The 22615-nt window shown below is 43.9% G+C and overlaps 1 protein-coding gene across 2 annotated transcripts in view; it reads right to left on the minus strand.

The window, feature by feature from the left end:
• plekhg3 (pleckstrin homology and RhoGEF domain containing G3) overlaps positions 1 to 22615 on the minus strand; it is a 92224-nt gene that overhangs the window by 44711 nt on the left and 24898 nt on the right. For both annotated transcript variants that reach the window (XM_067384692.1, XM_067384693.1), the window contains one exon: positions 22250 to 22316. In XM_067384692.1, coding sequence (XP_067240793.1) covers positions 22250 to 22298 — 49 coding nt within the window. In that variant the 5' untranslated portion in view covers positions 22299 to 22316. The remainder of the gene's footprint in view (positions 1 to 22249; positions 22317 to 22615) is intronic.

Raw genomic sequence — 22615 nt, forward strand, 5'->3', positions numbered from 1 at the left:
CTTAAACAGCAGCCATCTAATGCAAGTATCATAGTGCTTGTAGCAAAGGCTAATTTGCAACACTCGTCCCTAGAAGGGCCTTTAAAAACAAGATGATAATGACAGTATTTTTTTGTCAAAGTTTCATATAATAATGATCCTAACGAAAAGGGCTCGAAAACGAAATATTCACCTTCTTCTAACACCTTCTTCTAATTGCGTTCACACTTGTAGTTCAGTTCGTTTGGTTCGGACCAAAAAGGAAAAAAAAAAAAAAAATTATTGAGTCCTGGACCGATAAGTGTTCAGATTGGCAATATTATCACCGAACCAAAAGATACCGAACCTAAAGACACAGGGACACATTCAACCTGACTGGTGAAATTTTATGACGTATTGCCTATTTTGAGACAGAACTTACCAAACATCCAAAACAATGCTGTGTGCTGAGGTAAATGTTCTTGTTGTGTATGCGTAGCTTGCATATGATGGTATTTTGGCCAGCTGGGAACTCGTGAAGAGCTTATACATTTTTTCCTCAAACGATTTGACACAGTTCTCCAAGGTAATGTACCTGTTCTCAAAACAGTTAACACAGTGATCTAAATGCACTCTTACATTTGCCAAACAGTTAAACAGCTGTTTTGTTTTTTTGTTTTTACTTTTTTGTCAGGTGGTACAACCAAATATTTGTAAATATATATCTACCCATACTTGAGATGAGATGTTTTTAATCAGTATTTGAGCGATATCTGCAACCGTTTTTGCTCTCCCACAAAGATCTATTGGGGTCCTAGGGATGTTGCATTACATTATCAGGCTTAACGTTATTACCTTGTCAGTTGATAAAATATTTGCAGTTGTGCCACCCTGACATTTGAGAATATACAAATTGCCGAGCAAACGTATTTCAATTATCTCAACAACTTTTGTTTGCATTTATATTCAACCATAACATTATGCCAAAGTATTTTATCTTGAATTTCTTATTAACCAAAAATAAAATTTGGGGGCTGAATCCAGGATCCCCCATACCCTCAAATAGGGAAACCTGAACCACTGAATTAGAGTAATTCTGATTTCATTTGAAATCCACCTCTCCTCCCTCCCCTTCCACCCTGCTGTCCACTTTCACTATGTCCATGTCTTTTGTTTGACATGGACATAGCATTTTGTTTGGACAAATGGTACATAAATGTTTGTGAATTGTGTAAAGCAAATAAAAAAAGCTGTGATCGTTTTTTTCCTGATTTATTAAAGTATTGGTTGGAAGTACTAACTATTATGAAAACATTTGAGAACTTTGTGCATAGTGTTTTGAGAAAAGGATTCACATGATTTGCAATTTGTGTGAAATGAATGAAAACGTACAATCTGTTTAGGACAATTACAAAGTGTTCTGATCACTAAAGCTGTCTATTAATGTATAATGTAATGTCTTTAAAATTAACTTGTGATTGAAGATAACTCAAACGAAGATAATTAAATTCAACAAATTGGCATATAATGTAATGAATTAAATAACATTAAGTCCTATTAAATCTCATTTCATCCAAAACTGATTGAGATTTGTTTTAGTGCAATGATATACTGTTTTAAATTTAAAATGTAAACAGGTTACAGTTGGAACACAGTCTAATCTAGCTAACTAAAAAAACAAACAAACAAACAAATAAACAAAACAAATTTCACACACCTTCATGTAGAGATTTGTCTTTCAAATTGGAGATTTCCAAGACATCCAGGTTCACACAACTTGACGGGTGGAAAATCCTGCCAATGTATTTAAAGGAGTCTACAGACAAACACCATCTCCAGCCATACAGTTGACAGATCACATGACAGAGGTAAATCGACCTTACAATGTTCACTGCCTGGTGTCCTCCACACCGCAGATGTAGAATAGTCGTAGAGTGAAATATCTATTCAATTACTGAGTTTAGACTTAGTAGTGGTGTCCCACCCCCTATTAGAACAGACAACACCACATCACTCACGGCTCAGCTGTGCAGAAATGACAGCTACAGCACACACACAGAGCCTGAGTCCCGCGACTCACTCACATAGCCACCGCAATGCATAACAACAGAGCTGAGAGACAACTTCCAGTTCACCTGAGAATTCATTAAGACACAATGTGTTGTAGAAAACATAACACTAATGATAATGAACTGTACTGTTGTGCAACACATGCTGTGTGCTTATGTGTTTTGTGTTACAAAGGCTCTAATAAGCTAAAACAGGTGGTTGCTTTGGAAGAGCACACAAACAAAGACTATGAAAATACAAGCTGGAGTATATACAGTTCACAATGTGCTAACAAGCTCACAGCAAATTATTTGAATAATTTAGGATGTTTATAATTTATGCTTCCCATTTAATAAGGTACAATTGTCAATTATTGAATAAAGTCATGGCTTTTTGGAGGCAGCATGTGTCCTTGATTGCATGATATTCCACAATCCTGTGTATGCTGTTCAATGGTTGGTTGAAAACTAAAAATGGCCTCTGAAGAAGTTTTTTGAACAATTAAATTATCTATGTCAATGCTGCTTTGTTTAAAAAAAAAAAGAAAAGAATATTAAAACATACTAAAAACAACTGTTACCTGTAACACAGCTCTCTTCAAGTGACACTGCTCTTTAAATTCACCTTAAAGTAGGTAAATATCCAAAATTGGCAAACATATATCCAACAATGACTTATAACAATACAGCGAAATACATGCATCCGAAATAGGACACTACAGTGTATGTCACTTGGCTGGCCCTCACATGTGAAAGCTTGGGTTTATACTAACCAGAGCAGACAGCATGTAAAGTCTCTCAATTCACCTCCAGATAATCCTGTCTGTTAATCCATTTACCTGCTTTAAAAACAACCCAAGGCATGTGCACTTCTCTGTTGCTCATGGCTCAAAACATGCACTTTTGCTCACCTAGCAAAAGGTTTTGTTGTTGTTGCCTTGATTAACCCTATGGTCTTGTCCTGTGTGTATGCTCTCAAAACAGAGTTTTGAGTACCGCTGCTGCAGACTGACGAAAATCACAATGTACAGTACAACGTGATCTCATGTGTATTTGTATGTATTTTACGTAACGTGGTTCTACCACACATACATTTACTTATCTTTAAAATGTACAACATTGACAGCATCTTAAATATAAATAATTCATGTATGAACAACTTCCAATTTATTTGAACTATGAATACTGTATTTAATTAATGGCCTTAATCAGTTGATTCCTTTGTACTTATGATCAATAAGATTTTGTTTTCAATCGCATAAACGCGGCTGGCTTATTTTTACGTATTTTGAAATTCTAACATTTACTGTTCTGTGTGACCTCTGGTGCCATTTTTAAATTAATACAATTTCTGTAATTGTTCAACCATTACTTAATAATATTTATAATAATAATATTATTGTAATATTTGTTTTGTTTGCTGTGGGACACTGCAGTTTTTTGAAAATGCTGTGACCAAAAAATTACCATAATGTACACCACAAATACACCATTAAATGTAACCCTATAAATAAAAGTATAGTGTCATAAAAGTAATCAATTTTATTCTTGCACTATAATCCAAATTTTCAGAATCCATATGATTGTGTTGTGTGAGGAACAGTACCAAATTCAAGTATTTACTCAGCAATCTTCATCTACAAACAAAGAAGCAACGCACTCATTAAAAATTCCAAATTTCCTCAAGAAGCATTAGGACAAGGGTTTTGTCAAATACTTATTGTATCTTGTTCGACTCATCACCCATTGTGACATGCCGTGTTTTGGGTGATGTGTTCTTTTGAATGAGACAGCACTAGCATTTCGAATGCAACACAAGGATGATTTTTTTCATGGGACTTTAACCCAAGTGCTCCACATCATAGGTGCAATTCTGTACCAGGGGAGCTACTGAGCTATGTCAGAAAATCCACACATATGGTGCTGGTTATGTAATGCAAATGTCAAAAAGTATAAATTTAGAAATCACGCTTTATGGTAAAAGTGTTTTGAGGTCACAACAGTAGGCCTATTGTGCAAGGAACTGTGCAAAAATAAGTCTTTACTAATTAATAATCTGTCCCTGTAATCATAATGTGTGTGAAATTATAATTATAATTATAATTGTGTGAAAAAGAATAAAAGTTGTTGCTGTTTTGCTTAGGGTTGCCACCCGTCCCGGGAAAAATGGAATCGTCCCGTATTTACAGCCAAAATGACGCGATTTGTCCCGTACTTTACATAGGTCCACATTATGCAGCATCCTATGCAAATCAACCCACCCGCATTGTGTGAAGACACGTCCTATTCTGCCCGATTGGGTAATACTCGCTGCCATCATGGTTTGATTGGTTTGTTTCAGGTTCATGGGCCGTGAATCACGGCCAATCAGAGTCAGAAGAGGGCGGGACGTCGCCTCGCCGGTTCTCTGAGGCAGATAGTGTAATGGTTTTTTTTTTTTTTTTTTTTTTTTTTTTTTTTATCACCTCAAGTTTTTGATTGATAACGTTAGATTCATATGCTGCCTATTAAGAAATAATGTTAATGATGTGCATTAATCATGTTATGGTATGATTTGTTTATTAAGGTTAATTTGTACAGTCAGACACATAAGCATTACTTTAATAAGAGATAGGAGATATATTTAATACATATTTAATCAAAATATAGTACCTATGTGAATAAAATAAATATTTGTTATGCTTAACCAATTTTTTAAAAAAAATGCATCATTCAATACTATAGAATTAGCAATAGACAATATAAAAATGGAATAAATAAATACATAAATATATTTATTACCAATAATAAAACCAATAATACCAATAATAAAAATGTTGTTAAGTGTTTTACTTAAATAAGAAATGTTCGTAGATATTATATCATTTACAGTTATTAAGGTGTGGTTTCACTGTTTGCATGGTGTTACTGCAAACAATAACAAATATTTTAGCCAAAATCTTTGTTCACAACAACTGACAATTTACAATTTGTTCAATTTATAATTACTAAGTTATGGATCTGTTAATTTAATAAGTTAATAAAATATGGTTCACATCTCACAAGTTCCTCCAAAAGCTTATTTTTTTGTGTTCTCAGTCACACTTTGTTGGCCTATGTTTATTATTGTCATAGCTGTGTATTGAATATGACCACTTAAGTTGTGATAGTGAGAGACTGAGTGCATCTGTTCACACTGATTTCAATAGCAGATATCTCTTATAATGTCCAATGGTATCAATCTTAATATTTTTATGAAAACATGTTTTAAGTTATGATATACCACCACTGGCACGCCATCGGGACTGTGGTCATCGTGGCCCCGAGGGGTGTGGCCCCCGCTGCGGCAGGCGTCCCTTATTTTTCTGTATTGAAGGTGGCAACCCTAGTTTTACTGCCTCTAGTGCTAATGTCAGTATGTCAGTAACAAAGCCTCGTTTACAGAAATCACGTGACTTTGGCGCTCCAAACCACTGATACGATACTGATTCGTAAACCTTTGAAACTTCATGAAGCAGTGTTTTGAAATCGCCCATCACTAGATATTGTTGAATAAAGTCGGGGTTTTTTTGGGGCACACAAAAAGTATTCTCATCGCTTCATAACCACCACTGTTGAACCACTGTAGTCACATGAACTGTTTTAAATATAACTTTAGTACCTTTCTGGGCATTTTAAAGTGTAAATCAAAGGTTTAGTTCACTTTCAAAAAACAATTCCTGATAATTTACTCACCCCAGTGTCATCCAAGATGTCCATGTCCCTCTTTCTTCAGTCGAAAAGAAATTAAGGTTTTTGATGAAAACATTCCAGGATTATTCTCCTTATAGTCAAGGGCGTAGATCTATCTATCTATCAGAACTTTATGAAATGTATGTATAATCATTCATCAAATTCTAACATAACGTCTCGGTTACGTATGTAACCCTCGTTCCCTGAAGGAGGGAACGGAGACGTACGTCAGTAGTGACCGACGAATTGGGATATCGCTAGAGAGCCCCTATCAGCTTCGAGAGAACTAAAACAAGCCAATGGAATTGGCGTGCGATATTTGCATAATGCGCACCTCCCCTAACAGGTGGATATAAAAAGGGGGGCAGATGCAATCGCACTCTGTTTTTCGCTGAGGAGACAACCGGTGTCCGCACTGCAGCGAGGGTACAGAAACTGTGGCGACGGGACGTACGTCTCCGTTCCCTCCTTCAGGGAACGAGGGTTACATACGTAACCGAGACGTTCCCTTTCAGTCGGTCACGTTCGACGTACGTCAGTAGTGACCGATGAATTGGGATCCCAACTAAAACGCCACAGTTACGAAACCCCTTCCAGTGCCCAGCGCAGGCTCTAGCCGACCGTCGCACCAAGGGGACGGAGAAGGGGGCGAGCTTACGCCGGGAAGTCTACTGCTGTTCCGATATACCCACTAAGTAAACTAGACTACACTGGGGAAGCGAACCCGAAAGGAACGCTGCGGAACCACTACCTACCCAGAGGGGAAGGAATTTACATGGAAAACATATGGACTGGCCCGCAGGGCAGAACGCATATGAGTCCCTGGGATGGCTCCACCTGAGTAGGGGGAGACTCATCTGACAGGAGAAAGCAGAAGCTCTGCTAAGGGAAAGACACGGGCTCACTGTAGGGAGTAACCGTGGACAATACACATATGGAATCACTCACGTAGAGGGATTGCAACATATGGAACCCAACCAACAGACAACATCGAAGATGGATGTTGGTCTGGCATCAGACACTCCGCAATGCCCGAGCCGAAGGTGGAGGTGGAGGAACTCGACAGGGTTCACCGAACGGGGAACACGACTGGAGTCAACAGATGCACATATCCTGCCCAGGGGGCGGGAGTGGCATTGCAAGCCGACACGAGCACAGGTTCAACGCGTCTACCGGCTGGTGGAAGCGAGTACACGGGAAGAACCAGCTTACACGTAAGCTAAAAACCCTAGCAAACGTGTTGGGTGTCGCCCAGCCCACAGCTCTACAATCTGTCAGCGAGGCGCCATGAGCCAGCGCCCAGGAAGAGGCCACTCAGGTGGAGTGGGCTCTCAACCCGAACGGGCAAGGCACGCCCTGGGAACATAAGCCAGGGCGATGGCATCCACTAACCAGTGGGCCATCCTCTGCTTGGAGACAGCCTTTCCCTTCTGCTGGTCTCCGTAACAGACAAAGAGCTGATCTGAGGTCCTAAGCTTCAAGTTCTATCCACGTAAACACGCAGGGCGTGAACTGGAAAGAGCGAAGCTAGGGCTGGGTCTGCCTCCTCCGAAGGCAGCGCTTGCAGGTTCACTACCTGATCTCTGAAGGGAGTGGTAGGAACCTTGGGCACATATCCAGGCCGGGGTCTCAGGAAGACGTGAGAATCCCCAGGCCCAAATTCCAGGCACGATTCGTCGACCGAAAATGCGTGCAAGTCCCCTACCCTCTTAACATGAGGCCAATGCAACCAGGAGGACGGTCTAAGAGACAGTACTTTTAACTCGATTAATTGCAAAGGCTCAAGGGATGACGCCGAAGTTAGCTAAGAACTAAGGTGAGATCCCTAGAGGGTAAGGAGGGTGGGCAAGGAGGAATCAGTCCCCTCGCCCCCCTCAGGAACCTGATGGTCAGACCGTGTTTCCCCAGGGCTTGCCATCAACTGCATGGAGATGTGCAGCGAAGCGGCAACATACACCTTGAGGGTGGAGGGAAACAGCCTTCGCACCAAGCCCTCTTGCAGGAAGGAAAGCACAGATCTGACCGAGCATGATCGGGGGTCCTCTCGTCTTGCGAGAGGAGCACCATTTAACGAATAGGTTCGACTTCAACGCATAGAGGCTCCTCGTGAAGGAGCTCTAGCGGAAGTGATGGTGTCTACGACCGCCTGCGGGAGATCACCCAGAACCTCCGCATCCCGTCCAGGGACCACACGTGGAGGTTCCACAGGTCGGGACGCGGGTGCCATAGGAAGCCCCATCTCTGAGTCAGGAGGTCCTTCCTCAGAGGAATCGGCCAAGGAGGGGCTGTCGTGAGGAGCATTAGGTCCGAAACCCGGGTCCGAGTGACCAATATGGAGCCACTAACAAGACCTGCTCCTCATCCTCCCTGACCTAGCACAGGAGCTGTGCGAGAAGGCTCACTGGGGGAAAACGCATATTGCGTAGGCCCCGGGACCAGCTGAGTGCCAGGGTATCCGTGCCGAGCGACTCGCCGGTCAGGGAAAACCACTGGCCGAGGGCAGTTCCTGGGGAGGCAACAGGACTACCTGGGCCTCGCCGAAGTAGTGCCAGATCAGCTGGACCGCCTGGGGATGGAGCCGCCACTTGCCCGCAATTGGAGGCTGCCGTAAGAGCTCGTAGGCTGCACGGTTAAGCACACCTGGGACATGAGTGGCCTGAAGCGACCTCAGATGCTTCTGACTCCATAGCAAGAGATGGCAGGCGAGTTGCGATATGCGACGGGAGCGTAGACCAGCCTGATGGTTGATGTACGCAACGGCCGCCGTGCTTGTCCGAGCGGACCAGTACATGCTTGTCTGACAGCAGCTCCTTGAAGCGGCCCAGTGCAAGACATACTGCTAGCAACTTGAGGCAATTGATATGCCAATGCAGTCAAGGCCCCGTCCAAGTCCCGAACCGCATGCCCGTTGTACATGGCCCCCCATCCGGTGGTAGAGGCATCTGTGTGGACCACAGCGTCCAAGGGGTACTCCCGCCTGCAGGAACAAAGGGTCCGACCACCGGATGAGGGTAGGGCGGCAGCTCTGTGTCACGAGGACACTGAGCGTGCTGCGCTGCCATGGCCATCTCGGGACCCAGTCGCGGAGCCGGTGTTGAAGCGGCCTCATATGGAGCAACCTGAGCGGCGAAACGCGGCTGCAGATGCCACATGCCCCAGGAGCCTCTGAAGTCTTTCAGTGGGGCCGCCATCCTGCGCTTGAGCGAACTCAGGCAGTTCAACACCGACTGGACGCGCTCCTCAGAGAGGCGCACAATCCAGGCGACCGAGTCTAGCTCGAGACTGAGAAAAGAGATCCTCTGCCCGGGGGCGAGTTTGCTCTTGTCCCAGCTGACCCAAAGACCCAACAGGCTGCAAGACTCGCCAGGGGTGTTTCTGGACCACCATGGTGGACATTGTCTGGCCAGGGGCCTGCGCTTTGATTTGCATCCTGCGTAGCTCAACCCCGACTCAGAACTACCCACATGCAATGAGTGCTTTGACCTACTGCAGACTTGCCAGGGGCCAAGACTCATGCAGGGCAGAGGTGGTGTGCCCGTAGCACTGCCACCCCACCCTAGGGGGTAGTGAGAGAAAAAACTTGTAGTGCAGATTATGACCCTCTTGGCGTTCCATATTAACGCCAAAAAAGGCCACAAACTGCCAAGTTTTTTCATGCACATCCGGGCTAAGCCAGGGGGCGCGGCAAGGCGAGTACGCGTCGCACGACACCCCCAGGGGCCCGGGAAAGCATGGTTGCCAAGTCTGAATCCGATTCGGCATGAGCACGCCACAACCGTGGGACGCTCAGCCTCATCTTCATGTTCAGAGCCCAACAATACTCTCTCCAATGTAGCAGTCGACATCTGATCCTCTGCTGGAGCCCTGACTAAGATGTTAGGTCCTCCATATTTATTTTAAGGAGGACCAGCAACACATGCAGAAGCTACCAGCCATGTTGGACAGTGAACGTGGCCGCCCAACTGGGCGACACACGGCACCCTGGGCACCGACGTGGCCATGTATCTAAACATGATCCACCCACGAACATAGTCACAACATGTTTGCGATGCACTAGAGGAGTGGGGGGCCCACGGAGAATGAGTCGGCGGGTATTGCCCCACTGTGATCCTCTGGTCACCCAGGCTTATTAACCAAAGTAGCACTTTTCTGATTCAGAAAAATAACTAGATCGGGGAATAAGTGAGGGGACTCCACCTCATTAAAAGGCAGCCGGGTGCCATAGGAAGCCCCATCTCTGAGTCAGGAGGTCCTTCCTCAGAGGAATCGGCCAAGGAGGGGCTGTCGTGAGGAGCATTAGGTCCGAAACCCGGGTCCGAGTGACCAATATGGAGCCACTAACAAGACCTGCTCCTCATCCTCCCTGACCTAGCACAGGAGCTGTGCGAGAAGGCTCACTGGGGGAAAACGCATATTGCGTAGGCCCCGGGACCAGCTGAGTGCCAGGGTATCCGTGCCGAGCGACTCGCCGGTCAGGGAAAACCACTGGCCGAGGGCAGTTCCTGGGGAGGCAACAGGACTACCTGGGCCTCGCCGAAGTAGTGCCAGATCAGCTGGACCGCCTGGGGATGGAGCCGCCACTTGCCCGCAATTGGAGGCTGCCGTAAGAGCTCGTAGGCTGCACGGTTAAGCACACCTGGGACATGAGTGGCCTGAAGCGACCTCAGATGCTTCTGACTCCATAGCAAGAGATGGCAGGCGAGTTGCGATATGCGACGGGAGCGTAGACCAGCCTGATGGTTGATGTACGCAACGGCCGCCGTGCTTGTCCGAGCGGACCAGTACATGCTTGTCTGACAGCAGCTCCTTGAAGCGGCCCAGTGCAAGACATACTGCTAGCAACTTGAGGCAATTGATATGCCAATGCAGTCAAGGCCCCGTCCAAGTCCCGAACCGCATGCCCGTTGTACATGGCCCCCATCCGGTGGTAGAGGCATCTGTGTGGACCACAGCGTCCAAGGGGTACTCCCGCCCGCAGGAACAAAGGGTCCGACCACCGGATGAGGGTAGGGCGGCAGCTCTGTGTCACGAGGACACTGAGCGTGCTGCGCTGCCATGGCCATCTCGGGACCCAGTCGCGGAGCCGGTGTTGAAGCGGCCTCATATGGAGCAACCTGAGCGGCGAAACGCGGCTGCAGATGCCACATGCCCCAGGAGCCTCTGAAGTCTTTCAGTGGGGCCGCCATCCTGCGCTTGAGCGAACTCAGGCAGTTCAACACCGACTGGACGCGCTCCTCAGAGAGGCGCACAATCCAGGCGACCGAGTCTAGCTCGAGACTGAGAAAAGAGATCCTCTGCCCGGGGGCGAGTTTGCTCTTGTCCCAGCTGACCCAAAGACCCAACAGGCTGCAAGACTCGCCAGGGGTGTTTCTGGACCACCATGGTGGACATTGTCTGGCCAGGGGCCTGCGCTTTGATTTGCATCCTGCGTAGCTCAACCCCGACTCAGAACTACCCACATGCAATGAGTGCTTTGACCTACTGCAGACTTGCCAGGGGCCAAGACTCATGCAGGGCAGAGGTGGTGTGCCCGTAGCACTGCCACCCCACCCTAGGGGGTAGTGAGAGAAAAAACTTGTAGTGCAGATTATGACCCTCTTGGCGTTCCATATTAACGCCAAAAAAGGCCACAAACTGCCAAGTTTTTTCATGCACATCCGGGCTAAGCCAGGGGCGCGGCAAGGCGAGTACGCGTCGCACGACACCCCCAGGGGCCCGGGAAAGCATGGTTGCCAAGTCTGAATCCGATTCGGCATGAGCACGCCACAACCGTGGGACGCTCAGCCTCATCTTCATGTTCAGAGCCCAACAATACTCTCTCCAATGTAGCAGTCGACATCTGATCCTCTGCTGGAGCCCTGACTAAGATGTTAGGTCCTCCATATTTATTTTAAGGAGGACCAGCAACACATGCAGAAGCTACCAGCCATGTTGGACAGTGAACGTGGCCGCCCAACTGGACGACACACGGCACCCTGGGCACCGACGTGGCCATGTATCTAAACATGATCCACCCACGAACATAGTCACAACATGTTTGCGATGCACTAGAGGAGTGGGGGGCCCACGGAGAATGAGTCGGCGGGTATTGCCCCACTGTGATCCTCTGGTCACCCAGGCTTATTAACCAAAGTAGCACTTTTCTGATTCAGAAAAATAACTAGATCGGGGAATAAGTGAGGGGACTCCACCTCATTAAAAGGCAGCCGAGTCTCGACCGTGCATCTAGAGCGCCAGACAGCGCGCAGGGTTGCCGTGGCAACGCGCGCTGTCAGCCGGCAATTCGACGGCACACGGCGCGCTGAGCGCTCAAGCCCTTACGAGAAAGGCGAGCAAACAACGCGCCGACGTGGACATATTTCCATAAGAAAATATGACCACCCACAAACACAGTCTCAGCACACTAAGCAGACATGAGAGAAAGTGATCGTGGCCGTCAGAGAGAATAGGAAACGACCGCCTCCAGAAACGCACAGACAGAATGACATCTTGAAAAAGACGCAGTGTCTGTCTGTGAAGCTCTTTTAGAAGGGGAAACTTCAGCTCTTTTGTGTCGAGACACACAGGGAGCGTCACGACGTGTTTAGAAAAACACAGGAGGAACCAGACCAAATCGCAGACCAACCAGTGGAATTACAGCGGAACGCTGGGAAAACAGTGGATGTTTCCACCCGGCTCACTCCAACTCGCGACCTCGCTGCAGGCGTCGTCACACCAACACAAGCGCCGAAACTTCTTCAGAGGCTTGAAGTTCAAACAGCCGCAGGACACCAGGTAGGCTACGAAGCGAAAGACAGAGTGCGATTGCATCTGCCCCCCTTTTTATATCCACCTGTTAGGGGAGGTGCGCATTATGCAAATATCGCACGCCAATTCCATTGGCTTGTTTTAGTTCTCTCGAAGCTGATAGGGGCTCTCTAGCGATATCCCAATTCGTCGGTCACTACTGACGTACGTCGAACGTGACCGACTGAAAGGGAACGGTGATTCTAAAAAGAAAGAAATTATGTTAAATATTGAAACCGCCAGTAGGCGGCAGCGATTCGCTTTTTTATTGAGTGAGTGAGTCACTTAAATCGTTCATTCAGCCAATTCGTTCAAAAGTCAGATTAATTTAGGAAGAAAACAAACACCGATGTGAATATTTTTGTCATTGATCATTACAGACACTATTGAAAAATGAACAAACAAAACAGACGGCTGTTTTGGTAACTGGTTACAGTTACACTGATAGTTATGGCTACATTGTAATGGATTAGCTAGCTAAAATATGAGTGTATTACAAAACATTCTCATACCTCCTTCTCAGTACATGCTTTATTCTTTTTAACGGACCAGCGGTTTAATATAGTTGGCTGGGCAGCGGTTCTCTTCATTTTTGGTGCTACCCGCGCTGTCTCATTCAAACAGTACAGCTCCACTCGCGTTGTTTTGGTGAAAGAGCGAGGCGCGTTGGTTGGGCGTTACCAATCGGTTCAATGGAGGGGGAGAATATTTTTGTCTAATTTATTATGACAAACTCATATTTGAATACAAACGAAATTATTGTTACAAAATAAATGAATTCTACATATTTTTCATTTGATCTGCTGTGATTTTCATGTTGAAATATTGGGGGGGTTGTAACTGAAGCATTTGAATATTGGGGGGGTGACCTCCCCCCCATCCCCCCCACAAACTACGCCCCTGCTTATAGTGGACTTCAATGGCAAATGGTTGAAGGTCAAAAGTGCAGTTTCAGTGCAGCTTCAAAGGGCTTTAAACGATACCAGATGAGGAATAAGGATCTTATCTAGAGAAATGATCGGTCATTTTCGAAAAAAATTTTTAAATGTATATGCTTTATATAAACAAATGATCGCCTTTCAAGTTGTTCCGCCAAAACCACACTTTCGTATTCTTCAAAAAGCTTACGCTGTATGTCCTATGCCTTCCCTATTCTACTTACAGAAAAAATGGAAATGGCGCTCCGTTCGTTCCATATAGAGCAGGGATGGGAAACTGGCGGCCCACGCTGAACCACTCGGGTCGGGTGATCAATTTTAAAACATTTGAAAAGTAAGTAATGGAAAGATTGCGTTTAGCTTATGATGTTACTACTAAATCAAACCAGGAGAGGTCGCCATTTCTAGGCGATCCCCATATTACAGCGTAGGATCTAGGATGTGAATATGTGCTAATGTTAGTGTACTAAAATGAGCAAAAATTAGCTTGGGCCGAGCGGTTCTAAGAATGGTAAGGAATGGTTCCAGTTGTATTTTTACTTGAGCCTGGTAAAATTACAACACAGCACAATTTCAAACCACAGTAGGCTACTGCTAGAATGCCAGTGACGTCGCCACTCAGGATCGGTCACCTGACTGTTGCCTGGCTGCCAGTTTTCTCCATAGCTTACTAAACATGATATTTGAGCAACGTGAACACAAATTAATCATACAATTAAAAGAAACTGATAATGTCCTCCATAACGCAGTCACTATTTACATCGCATTTCGTGTGTAAACTATTGCGTTACCAAGGCAACGATTGAAGAGCTCCGTTATCACCCCACAGTGGAAAAAGGAATGGAACGGTAAAGTAAAGCAAAGAGAAAGGTTTGACCCCACAGCGGAAAAGCGGCTAACGAGAAGTATGAAAGATACACATACACATGTGACGTCAGAGTTGCGCTTGTAAAAGATAAAATGCACAGTCAACAAAATCCATTTACCAAATGAATGACAGGAATGCATGCACTTAATTATGTTCTTATGTCCATTTTTTAAAATAGTATTTTCATGGTAAAATGTGGATGTGGATTATGATAATGCTATATGGAACAACTATTTTAAAATAAACACTTTAATGAGGTTGAATTGAAAATGTTCTCTAGGCTTGTAATCAAAACAGACTGTACATGTGTTTGTTGCAAATTTACAGAAAATGCCATTGAGATGTTAATATTGTTAATAAAGAAGTTAAAATTGCTTGTCAACTGAAAACAAAGTTTCCCACTTGTATTACAGTTCATAAAATCTTTAAAAACAAATTACATTAATTATACATTCATTTCCCTTAATAAAAAGTAAATTGATTAAGACGGTTTAAAGGTGTGAGTGTGGATGAGTAATCTGGCCCCCTGGTATCAAGGAGAAAAAATGTTGGCCCTCGTCACCATCGAAGTTGCCCATCCCTGATATAGAGCATATACATTTACATTTTTTTGAAAATGACCGATCATTTCGCTAGATAAGACCCTTATTTATTTATTTGTATTTTTTAAGCAGGAAAAGATTCCTCGTCTGGTATCATTTAAAGCCCTTTGAAGCTGCACTGAAACTGTAATTTTGACCTTCAACCGTTTGGATGCCATTGAAGTCCACTATAAGGAGAATAATCCTGGAATGTTTTCATCAAAAAACTTAATTTCTTTTTGACTGAAGAAAGAAAGACATGAACATCTTGGATGACACTGGGGTGAGTAAATTATCAGGAAAATTTTATTTGAAAGTGAACTAATCCTTTAACTTGCTTTCAATGCAGGCCTCACTGAGCCATTGGATTTCATCAAAAATATCTTAATTTGTGTTCTGAAGATGAACAAAGGTCTTATGGGTGTGGAACGACATGAGGGCGAGTAATTAATGACAGAATTTTCATTTTTGGGTGAACTATCCCTTTAAACTCTTTGGGATGACCTGGTGAGACTAAAGCTACAAAATTAATTTGAAATAACATGGTGAAATATATACAGGCTTACTTGTAAGTTTTGTCCGTTTCAAAGCAATCCTAACACAAACACTTTAGTACGATTAAAGTGGTGTGCTAAAACGCTGTTGGAGAAGGAAATCCTCAATAAAGGAATGTTCGTTGCTGTTAATTTTTGATGTAAAATATTTAAAGGGTTAGTTCACCCAAAAATTAAAATTCTGTCATTTATTACTTGCCCTCATGCCGTTCCACACCCGTAAGACCTTCGTTAATCTTCGGAACATAAATTAAGATATTTTAGTTGAAATCCGATGGCTCCGTGAGGCCTCCATATGGAGCAATGACACTTCCTCTCTCAAGATCCATAAAGGTACTAAAAACATATTTAAATCGGTTCATGTGAGTACAGTAGTTCAATATTAATATTAAAAAGAGACGAGAATATTTTTGGTGCGCCCAAAAAAAACAAAATAATGACTTATTTAGTGATGGCCAATTTCAAAACACTGCTTCAGGAAGCATCAGAGCACAAATGAATCAGTGTATCAAATCATGATTCAGATTGCGTGTCAAAAACAATCAAATGGGCTCAGCGAATGGGGGGGGGGATTGAGTGGGGTGGCCCGATTTTTGTTTTTAGGATTGGCCATGCCGCAACAAAAAATGGCTGCCCACTGCTCCGGGCGTGTGTTCACGGTGTGTGTATGTGTGTATTTGTTCAATAAGTCAAGTCAAGTCACCTTTATTTATATAGCTTTTTACAATGCAGATTGTGTCAAAGCAGCATTACAGTGATAACTGGCAAACAATTTTGGCTGCACAGCAGCTCTAGGAGAAAATGGTGTCATTGTCCAGCTTAAGTTCAGTACTGATTCTTTCCTTTGTAAAAATCACTAGTTATTAATTTAGTTAATATTTAATTAAACAATGTGTGTGCACTTGGATACTGTTAGTATGGCGTGCTACCGCAGTTGCTCTTTGCTCTTGTTATTTCTCTCCTTGTGTGTGTTATCAGTTTGAGTCCCGGTCCCAGTCCCAGTGACAATTCCAGTAACTGAATTCGTGTTCCGTCTATCAGAGACTTCTTTCTGCAGGCCTGGTTTCATCCATCCACCGGCCTTGGTGTTCTCCATCAGTCCCCTGAGACACTCCAGATCGACCACCGAGCCATAGTTTAACTGGGGCTTCCTTCAGGAGATGAACTGACACTTCTCCTCTTGTTCTCCGTTTGCAGCGTGCTATTATTCGACGCCTGGCAGTCTGTTTGTGTACTGTTTTTTGTGTGGGACAGTGAACTTTCCCTTTTGCCTCTGGGTCTTCTGCAGTCGCATAACAGAATTACCCGACCACTATGGACCCGGCAAATTTGGCATCCGTCTGTTCAGCCGTCAGATGGCAGGGAATTTTGTTGGGCAGACATGAGCAAGAGCTCTCTGCAGCTTGACACACAGTGGAGAGTCTCGCTGCCCAGATGACGGACTTGAATCACCGTTTCAATTTTCTCTGCCACGAGCATTCGAGTGAGCCAACCAAATGCCGAGCCTTTTTGACCCAGCGTGAAGTTGTTGTTTTTTCTTCAGCCCTCTACTTACGTGGCTGACCGCGCCAGGATTGCTTTTGTTATTTCTCTTTTGACTGGAAGGGCGCGAGACTGGGCTATGGCTGTCTGGGAGGCGGAGGCTGCTAGTTGTCAGACTTTCATCGCCTTCAAGGAGGAGATGATCAAGGTCTTTGATCAATCCGTTTTTGGACAAGAAGCTTCTCGTCTGCTTGCTGTGCTGAGCCAGGGGAAACGTTCCGTTCTTGACTACGCCATCGAATTCTCCACTCTTTCTGCAACATGCGAGTGGAATGAACCGGCCCTGACTGCTCGTTTCCTGGAAGGATTGAACCCCGATCTCAAGTATGAGATCAATGCTCGTGAAGTCCCCGCAGCATTTGATCAGCTGGTGGGATTAGCGATCAGACTGGACAAGCTATCTGACCTACGGCGCCGTGCCTGCGATGTGCCATCTGAACCATTGACTCCTCCTCCTGCTGCTGAGATGCCGTTCAAAGCTGCACTGTTTCCTAAACCCGTGCAGGTGGCGGGAGTTCAGACTGCCCCTGTCGAGGGCCAGCTCTGTGTTTTGCACAGCCATGCACGTACTGCGGCCGTTCAGGTCCGTTAAAAGGAAGCGCTCGCCAGTAGATCGGGGAATACTGTCGAGCGCTACTTCAGACTCCCCTCCTGCTAGGACTGTCACCACTCTTCCTGTCACCCTCCTTTGGGCTGGTGCCGTTGCTTCCTGTCAAGCCTTCATTGATTTGAGATCGGAGGGTAACTTCATGGATGAGGATTGGGCCCAGGAGAGAAACATTCCTGTTCTCAAGTTAGAGGATCCTACCCCTGTGTTCGCTCTAGATGGCAGTGAGCTGCCTGGAATTCATCATGTCACCGTACCAGAGGATGCTAGGGTCCACCCCCGCAAACTGCGTTCGTCGAGTGCTCTCATTACGAGAGCATGAGAGCGAGCTTATTCTGACTCTCAGTTGAACTGACATGATGTTCTCCCCTGACTTAGGTGAGACTCATGATACATATTCAATCTGATAGCCAGAAAGCCATCTACACATCAACAGCCTGGAGAGGCTAGCAGTGTGTTGAGCCCTTCACACCTTTCTGATGGTCCTGAAGGGACACCACGTCTTGGTCCGATCAGACAGCATAACAGTGATGTCCTAAATAAACCACCATGGCGGGCTTTCAACTGGATGCCTTTGTGCACTGGCACACGCTGCAAAAGTCCACAACACTTACAAATAGTGAAACGCGCTGCAAAAGTCCACAACACATACAAATAGAGAAATGCGCTGCAAATAGGCCTGCTCATAATGCAAATACAATCAGAATGTTAACAAACAAAAGTATAAACAAAAAAACTCACTTTTCAGGTGCACACCATGAGTACATTGAACAATCCCAGCCAGGTACGTCATTTGGTTCCCTATAACATTTTCGTTGTTGTCTGTGCCAGTCCTGGCGCCAGGACAAACGATTTGTGGGATATTATTTTTGCCTTAAAAATATTATTAATAAATTATTAATAATAAATAATGTATATTTTTAAAGGTGCCCTAGAAGCAGTTTTTACAAGATGTAATATAAGTCTAAGGTGTCCCCTGAATGTGTATGTGAAGTTTCAGCTCAAAATACCCCATAGATTTTTTTTAATATTTTTTTTTAACTGCCTATTTTGAAGCATCATTAAATATGCACCGATTAAGCATGCGGCCCCTTTAAATCCTCACGCTCCCTGCCCCCCTTTTAAACAAATGAGATTTATATAAGAAGGAGGAAACAATGGTGTTTGGGACTCACTGTATGTCATTTCCATGTACTGAACTCCATGTATTAACTATGCCAAGGTAAATTCAATTTTCCATTCGATGGCACCTTTAAATAATTTACTTGATTTTATGTCTCATATCCCAGTCAATTATTCACTGCAGAAAGAGAAACTAAAAACAAAAGTGATGAGCTCTACTTCAACATAATCTGATAACACTAACCTTAATTTATTTCTTAATATTTCTCTTGTGGCCCATACGTATTAAAAAAAAAATGAGAAGAGATGTAGGTGTTACAAGTAGTTTTTTAAAAATGAGGAGTTAGCTAATCTTATAGCGCGTCAGTTATGCGTGATGTGCTATAAATTATTGTGGGGCAAATTAAATTATTAATTTAATTCTAAAAGTAGCCTAATCATCATCATCTTCCTCATCATCATTCAGATCATCGCAGAAGGGCTTGAGATCGCTGGGCCTGGTATGTGCTATTTTTGCAGCGCGTTTGTCTATTTGTAAGTGTTGTGGACTTTTGCAGCGCGTTTGTCTATTTGTAAGTGTTGTGGACTTTTGCAGCGCGTTTGTCTATTTGTAAGTGTTGTGGACTTTTGCAGCGCGTTTGTCTATTTGTAAGTGTTGAGGACGTTTGCAGCGCGTTTGTCTATTTGTAAGTGTTGTGGACTTTTGCAGCGCATTTCACTATTTGTAAATGTTGTGGAATTTTGCTGCACGTTTCTCTATTTGTATGTGTTGTAGACTTTTGCAGCGCGTTTCACTATTTGTATGTGTTGTGGACTTTTGCAGTGTGTTTGTCTATTTTTACGTGTTGTGGACTTTTGCAGGGCATGTGTTGTCAAACTGATGAAGAGGTTTTCTTTATTTGCTGGTGTTTTTTCTATTTGCATGTGTTTTATTTTTATTTGCAGCGCGTTGAGCTCTCTCGGCCACCATTTCAATTGCTCCATAAGAGTACAAGCCCACTCCACTAGAGGTATGGCTTCCTTGTAGGCCTGGTCTAGTGGTGTCTCTATCAAAGACATCTGTGAGGTGGCCAGTTGGTCTTTGCCGTCCACTTTTGTCAGGTTCTATAACTTAGACGTTCCAGCGTTACACACGCCCGGGTCAGTATGATTTGACATCCTCCAGTAGCCCTGTCAGTCATGCTCATTTACTGAAGAGAGCCAGCTCCCTTCTTAGCATTTGTAACATGAGGGTTCGACGGCTTCGGCCTCCTTACTTATCCTCTGGACCCCTCTGGTGTCCAAGATAGGTTCAGTCGTTCCCTTCCATGGCAAGGCGGAATTGTATTCATTCCCCATACACAGTCTGAGTGAAGTATCGAAAGGGAAAATACTCGGTTACGAACGTACTGCATTTACTGCCGTGCCACGGGGCTGTACGACTTAGTGTCATCGATTCAGTCGATTGACCTGAAATCCTATGGCGAAATGCTTGCTTATATAGCCAGACTTGCCATAGGCTCACGCAGCTCCACCGCACTGTCATTGGTTCAAAAAGTTTTCCAGTTTGAACCAATGGCCGTGCAGTTACACTGCATTATTGAAAAAGGCTTCAGTATCAAGGAAAAAAGGAGCTTTTCCCCATACGCAGTACTCGTTCAATATCTCAGGGAACTGAGGTTACGTTCGTAACAGAGTACGTTTTACGCGCCAGTCACTGATAAACTCGCGCTGTTTGATTGACAGCTTCAGCGCGCGCTGCTCCAACGATTGCAAAGGGAGCTTTCTTTGATTGCTTTCTTTATATAATTTAATCACCGTTAAGTAACAGATTTTTTTCATCTTACTAAGAGAAACAATGCAAGTTGACGTTTAGTCATGGGTTTGATTTACTGACACACAGACAAACAACATCTGACTGTACATGAATCATTACATATCAGATCAGGCATTAGAATTAACACAGTTACTTACATGTTACATTACTGTCAAGTCCAGGCACTGCACAATATTTTGTAATCCTCAACGGCATGTTTATTGCTTGGTAGCTCGATCTGGTTTAGCACCACATAGGCCTATGTTACTTAAGCCCTATTCAGACAGGATTAGTTTTACATGGGGAGGTGGGGGTAAAGTAATTATTACCAGAGCTTCTCAGTGATTTTAGTCCCGTCCGAATGTGCCATCTTGGTAATCATTACGGACAATGTCAATAAAGATTACGGCGACTTTTACCTTCTGTAAAAAGTTCCGGAAAAATTACCTCAGGTAATACTAATCCCGTTCGAATAGACCCGCTGTAAATATGTATGGTAAAATTCTGTCATTTCCTGATTAAAAGTAGTTTTCTGTGCATTTTTCAAGCATGGAAGCACTTGAAGAAACATTCATTTGTGTTGTAGGTGGTGGGACAAGTCTGTGGCAATCCTCAAGTATTTTCTATATACCATTCAGAGCAAAAAGAAGATCAAAGCAATTGTCAGAGGCACAAAACTAATTTTATCTTTAGCCAAGTGCCTATTACCATCATAATCCAATCAGAATTTAATTAATAAATTGGACCTAACTGTTATTTATAGTTTATATATTTAGATTATATGTGTTTTCGCACATTGTATCAGGAAGCAACGTATACCCACATGACAACAGGGAGGTGACGGCGGTGCGTAAATCGAGTTACCCCTCCCACTTCTGCTAGTTTTACTGAGATGTCTTGTCCCGTGCGAATTGGCCAATTAATATTACAGACATCCTGAGGTAAAATTACTTTACTCCACCTCCCCACGTAAAACTAATCCCGTCCAAATAGGGCTTCAGGCTACGTATTCTATTGCATGTCATGCACGAATCGGTGGGCGGGGCTAAACAGGCAGTGATGAAATAGGCGCTGATCTTCTTCTGCGAGGCAGTGCTTGCTGCCCTTTGACGTCTAAGATCCCCACTTTGAAAATCCTGTCGTTTGCTGGGTCTGGTGTCAATAAAAGCTTTTATTGGACTAACAATGAAGTTTTCAGCTCTAAAACTTACAGCATATTCTTATAGTATGATGACCTTTTATATGTCAAAAGCTCAAGGAAAATGTGATTTCTCAGTTCATCACCCCTTTAAAAGTGTCTAACACATCAACGAATGATGTACACTCATATGAGATGATGACTCTAGTCATTTCAGTGCTCGAAAATCTGTTTTATTGTGTTACAGCATCTACCAGAAGGGGATAATTGAACCATTCTAACCAGCCAACTGGTGCAACTCTATCAATGTATGGTAAATGATTTGGACTGAATTTAATATTCGATAGAATTCACTGAAACATGATGGTCAAAAGTTAACATCTTCTAAACAACAAAAAAATATTAATTGGAAAGAAGTTCATGATAAACTATATATGATATTTGCCTTCTGTACTGCAAAAATATTAAAAAATGATGATGATCTTATGCAAAAGTACATTGTGTACAAGTTGAATTGTGATGAGTAATGAATTAAATGTTTGCTCTGGCTGTGAGAAGTTTTACTCCAAAATTTCTACACAGAGGAGAGGTGGTGTCTTACCTTCACCCATTGGGACGTCATAGACTGTGCTATGGGATTTCTCTGGCATGGCACTGAGGCCTCACTCCTGTAAATCAAAGAAAAATAAGATGTGAACATCTCATGCAGATTCACTCTCTGACAGGTGGTGCTTGTGGACAACAATATAGCAACAATATAGCATATCCTCAGTTACCTCTCTACACAAAGCAGAGCTGCATTTAGAAGTCAAGTCACGTCAAGTCACCTTTATTTATATAGCGCTTTTTACAATGCAGATTGTGTCATAGCAGCTTTACAGTGATAACTGGTCTATATAATTTTGGCTGCACAGCAGAAAATGGTGTCAGTATCCATCTTAAATAAATTCAGTATTGATTCATTCCG

This window comes from Chanodichthys erythropterus, chromosome 4 (genome assembly GCF_024489055.1).
Source record: "Chanodichthys erythropterus isolate Z2021 chromosome 4, ASM2448905v1, whole genome shotgun sequence".
Classification (NCBI taxonomy): Eukaryota; Metazoa; Chordata; class Actinopteri; order Cypriniformes; family Xenocyprididae; genus Chanodichthys; species Chanodichthys erythropterus.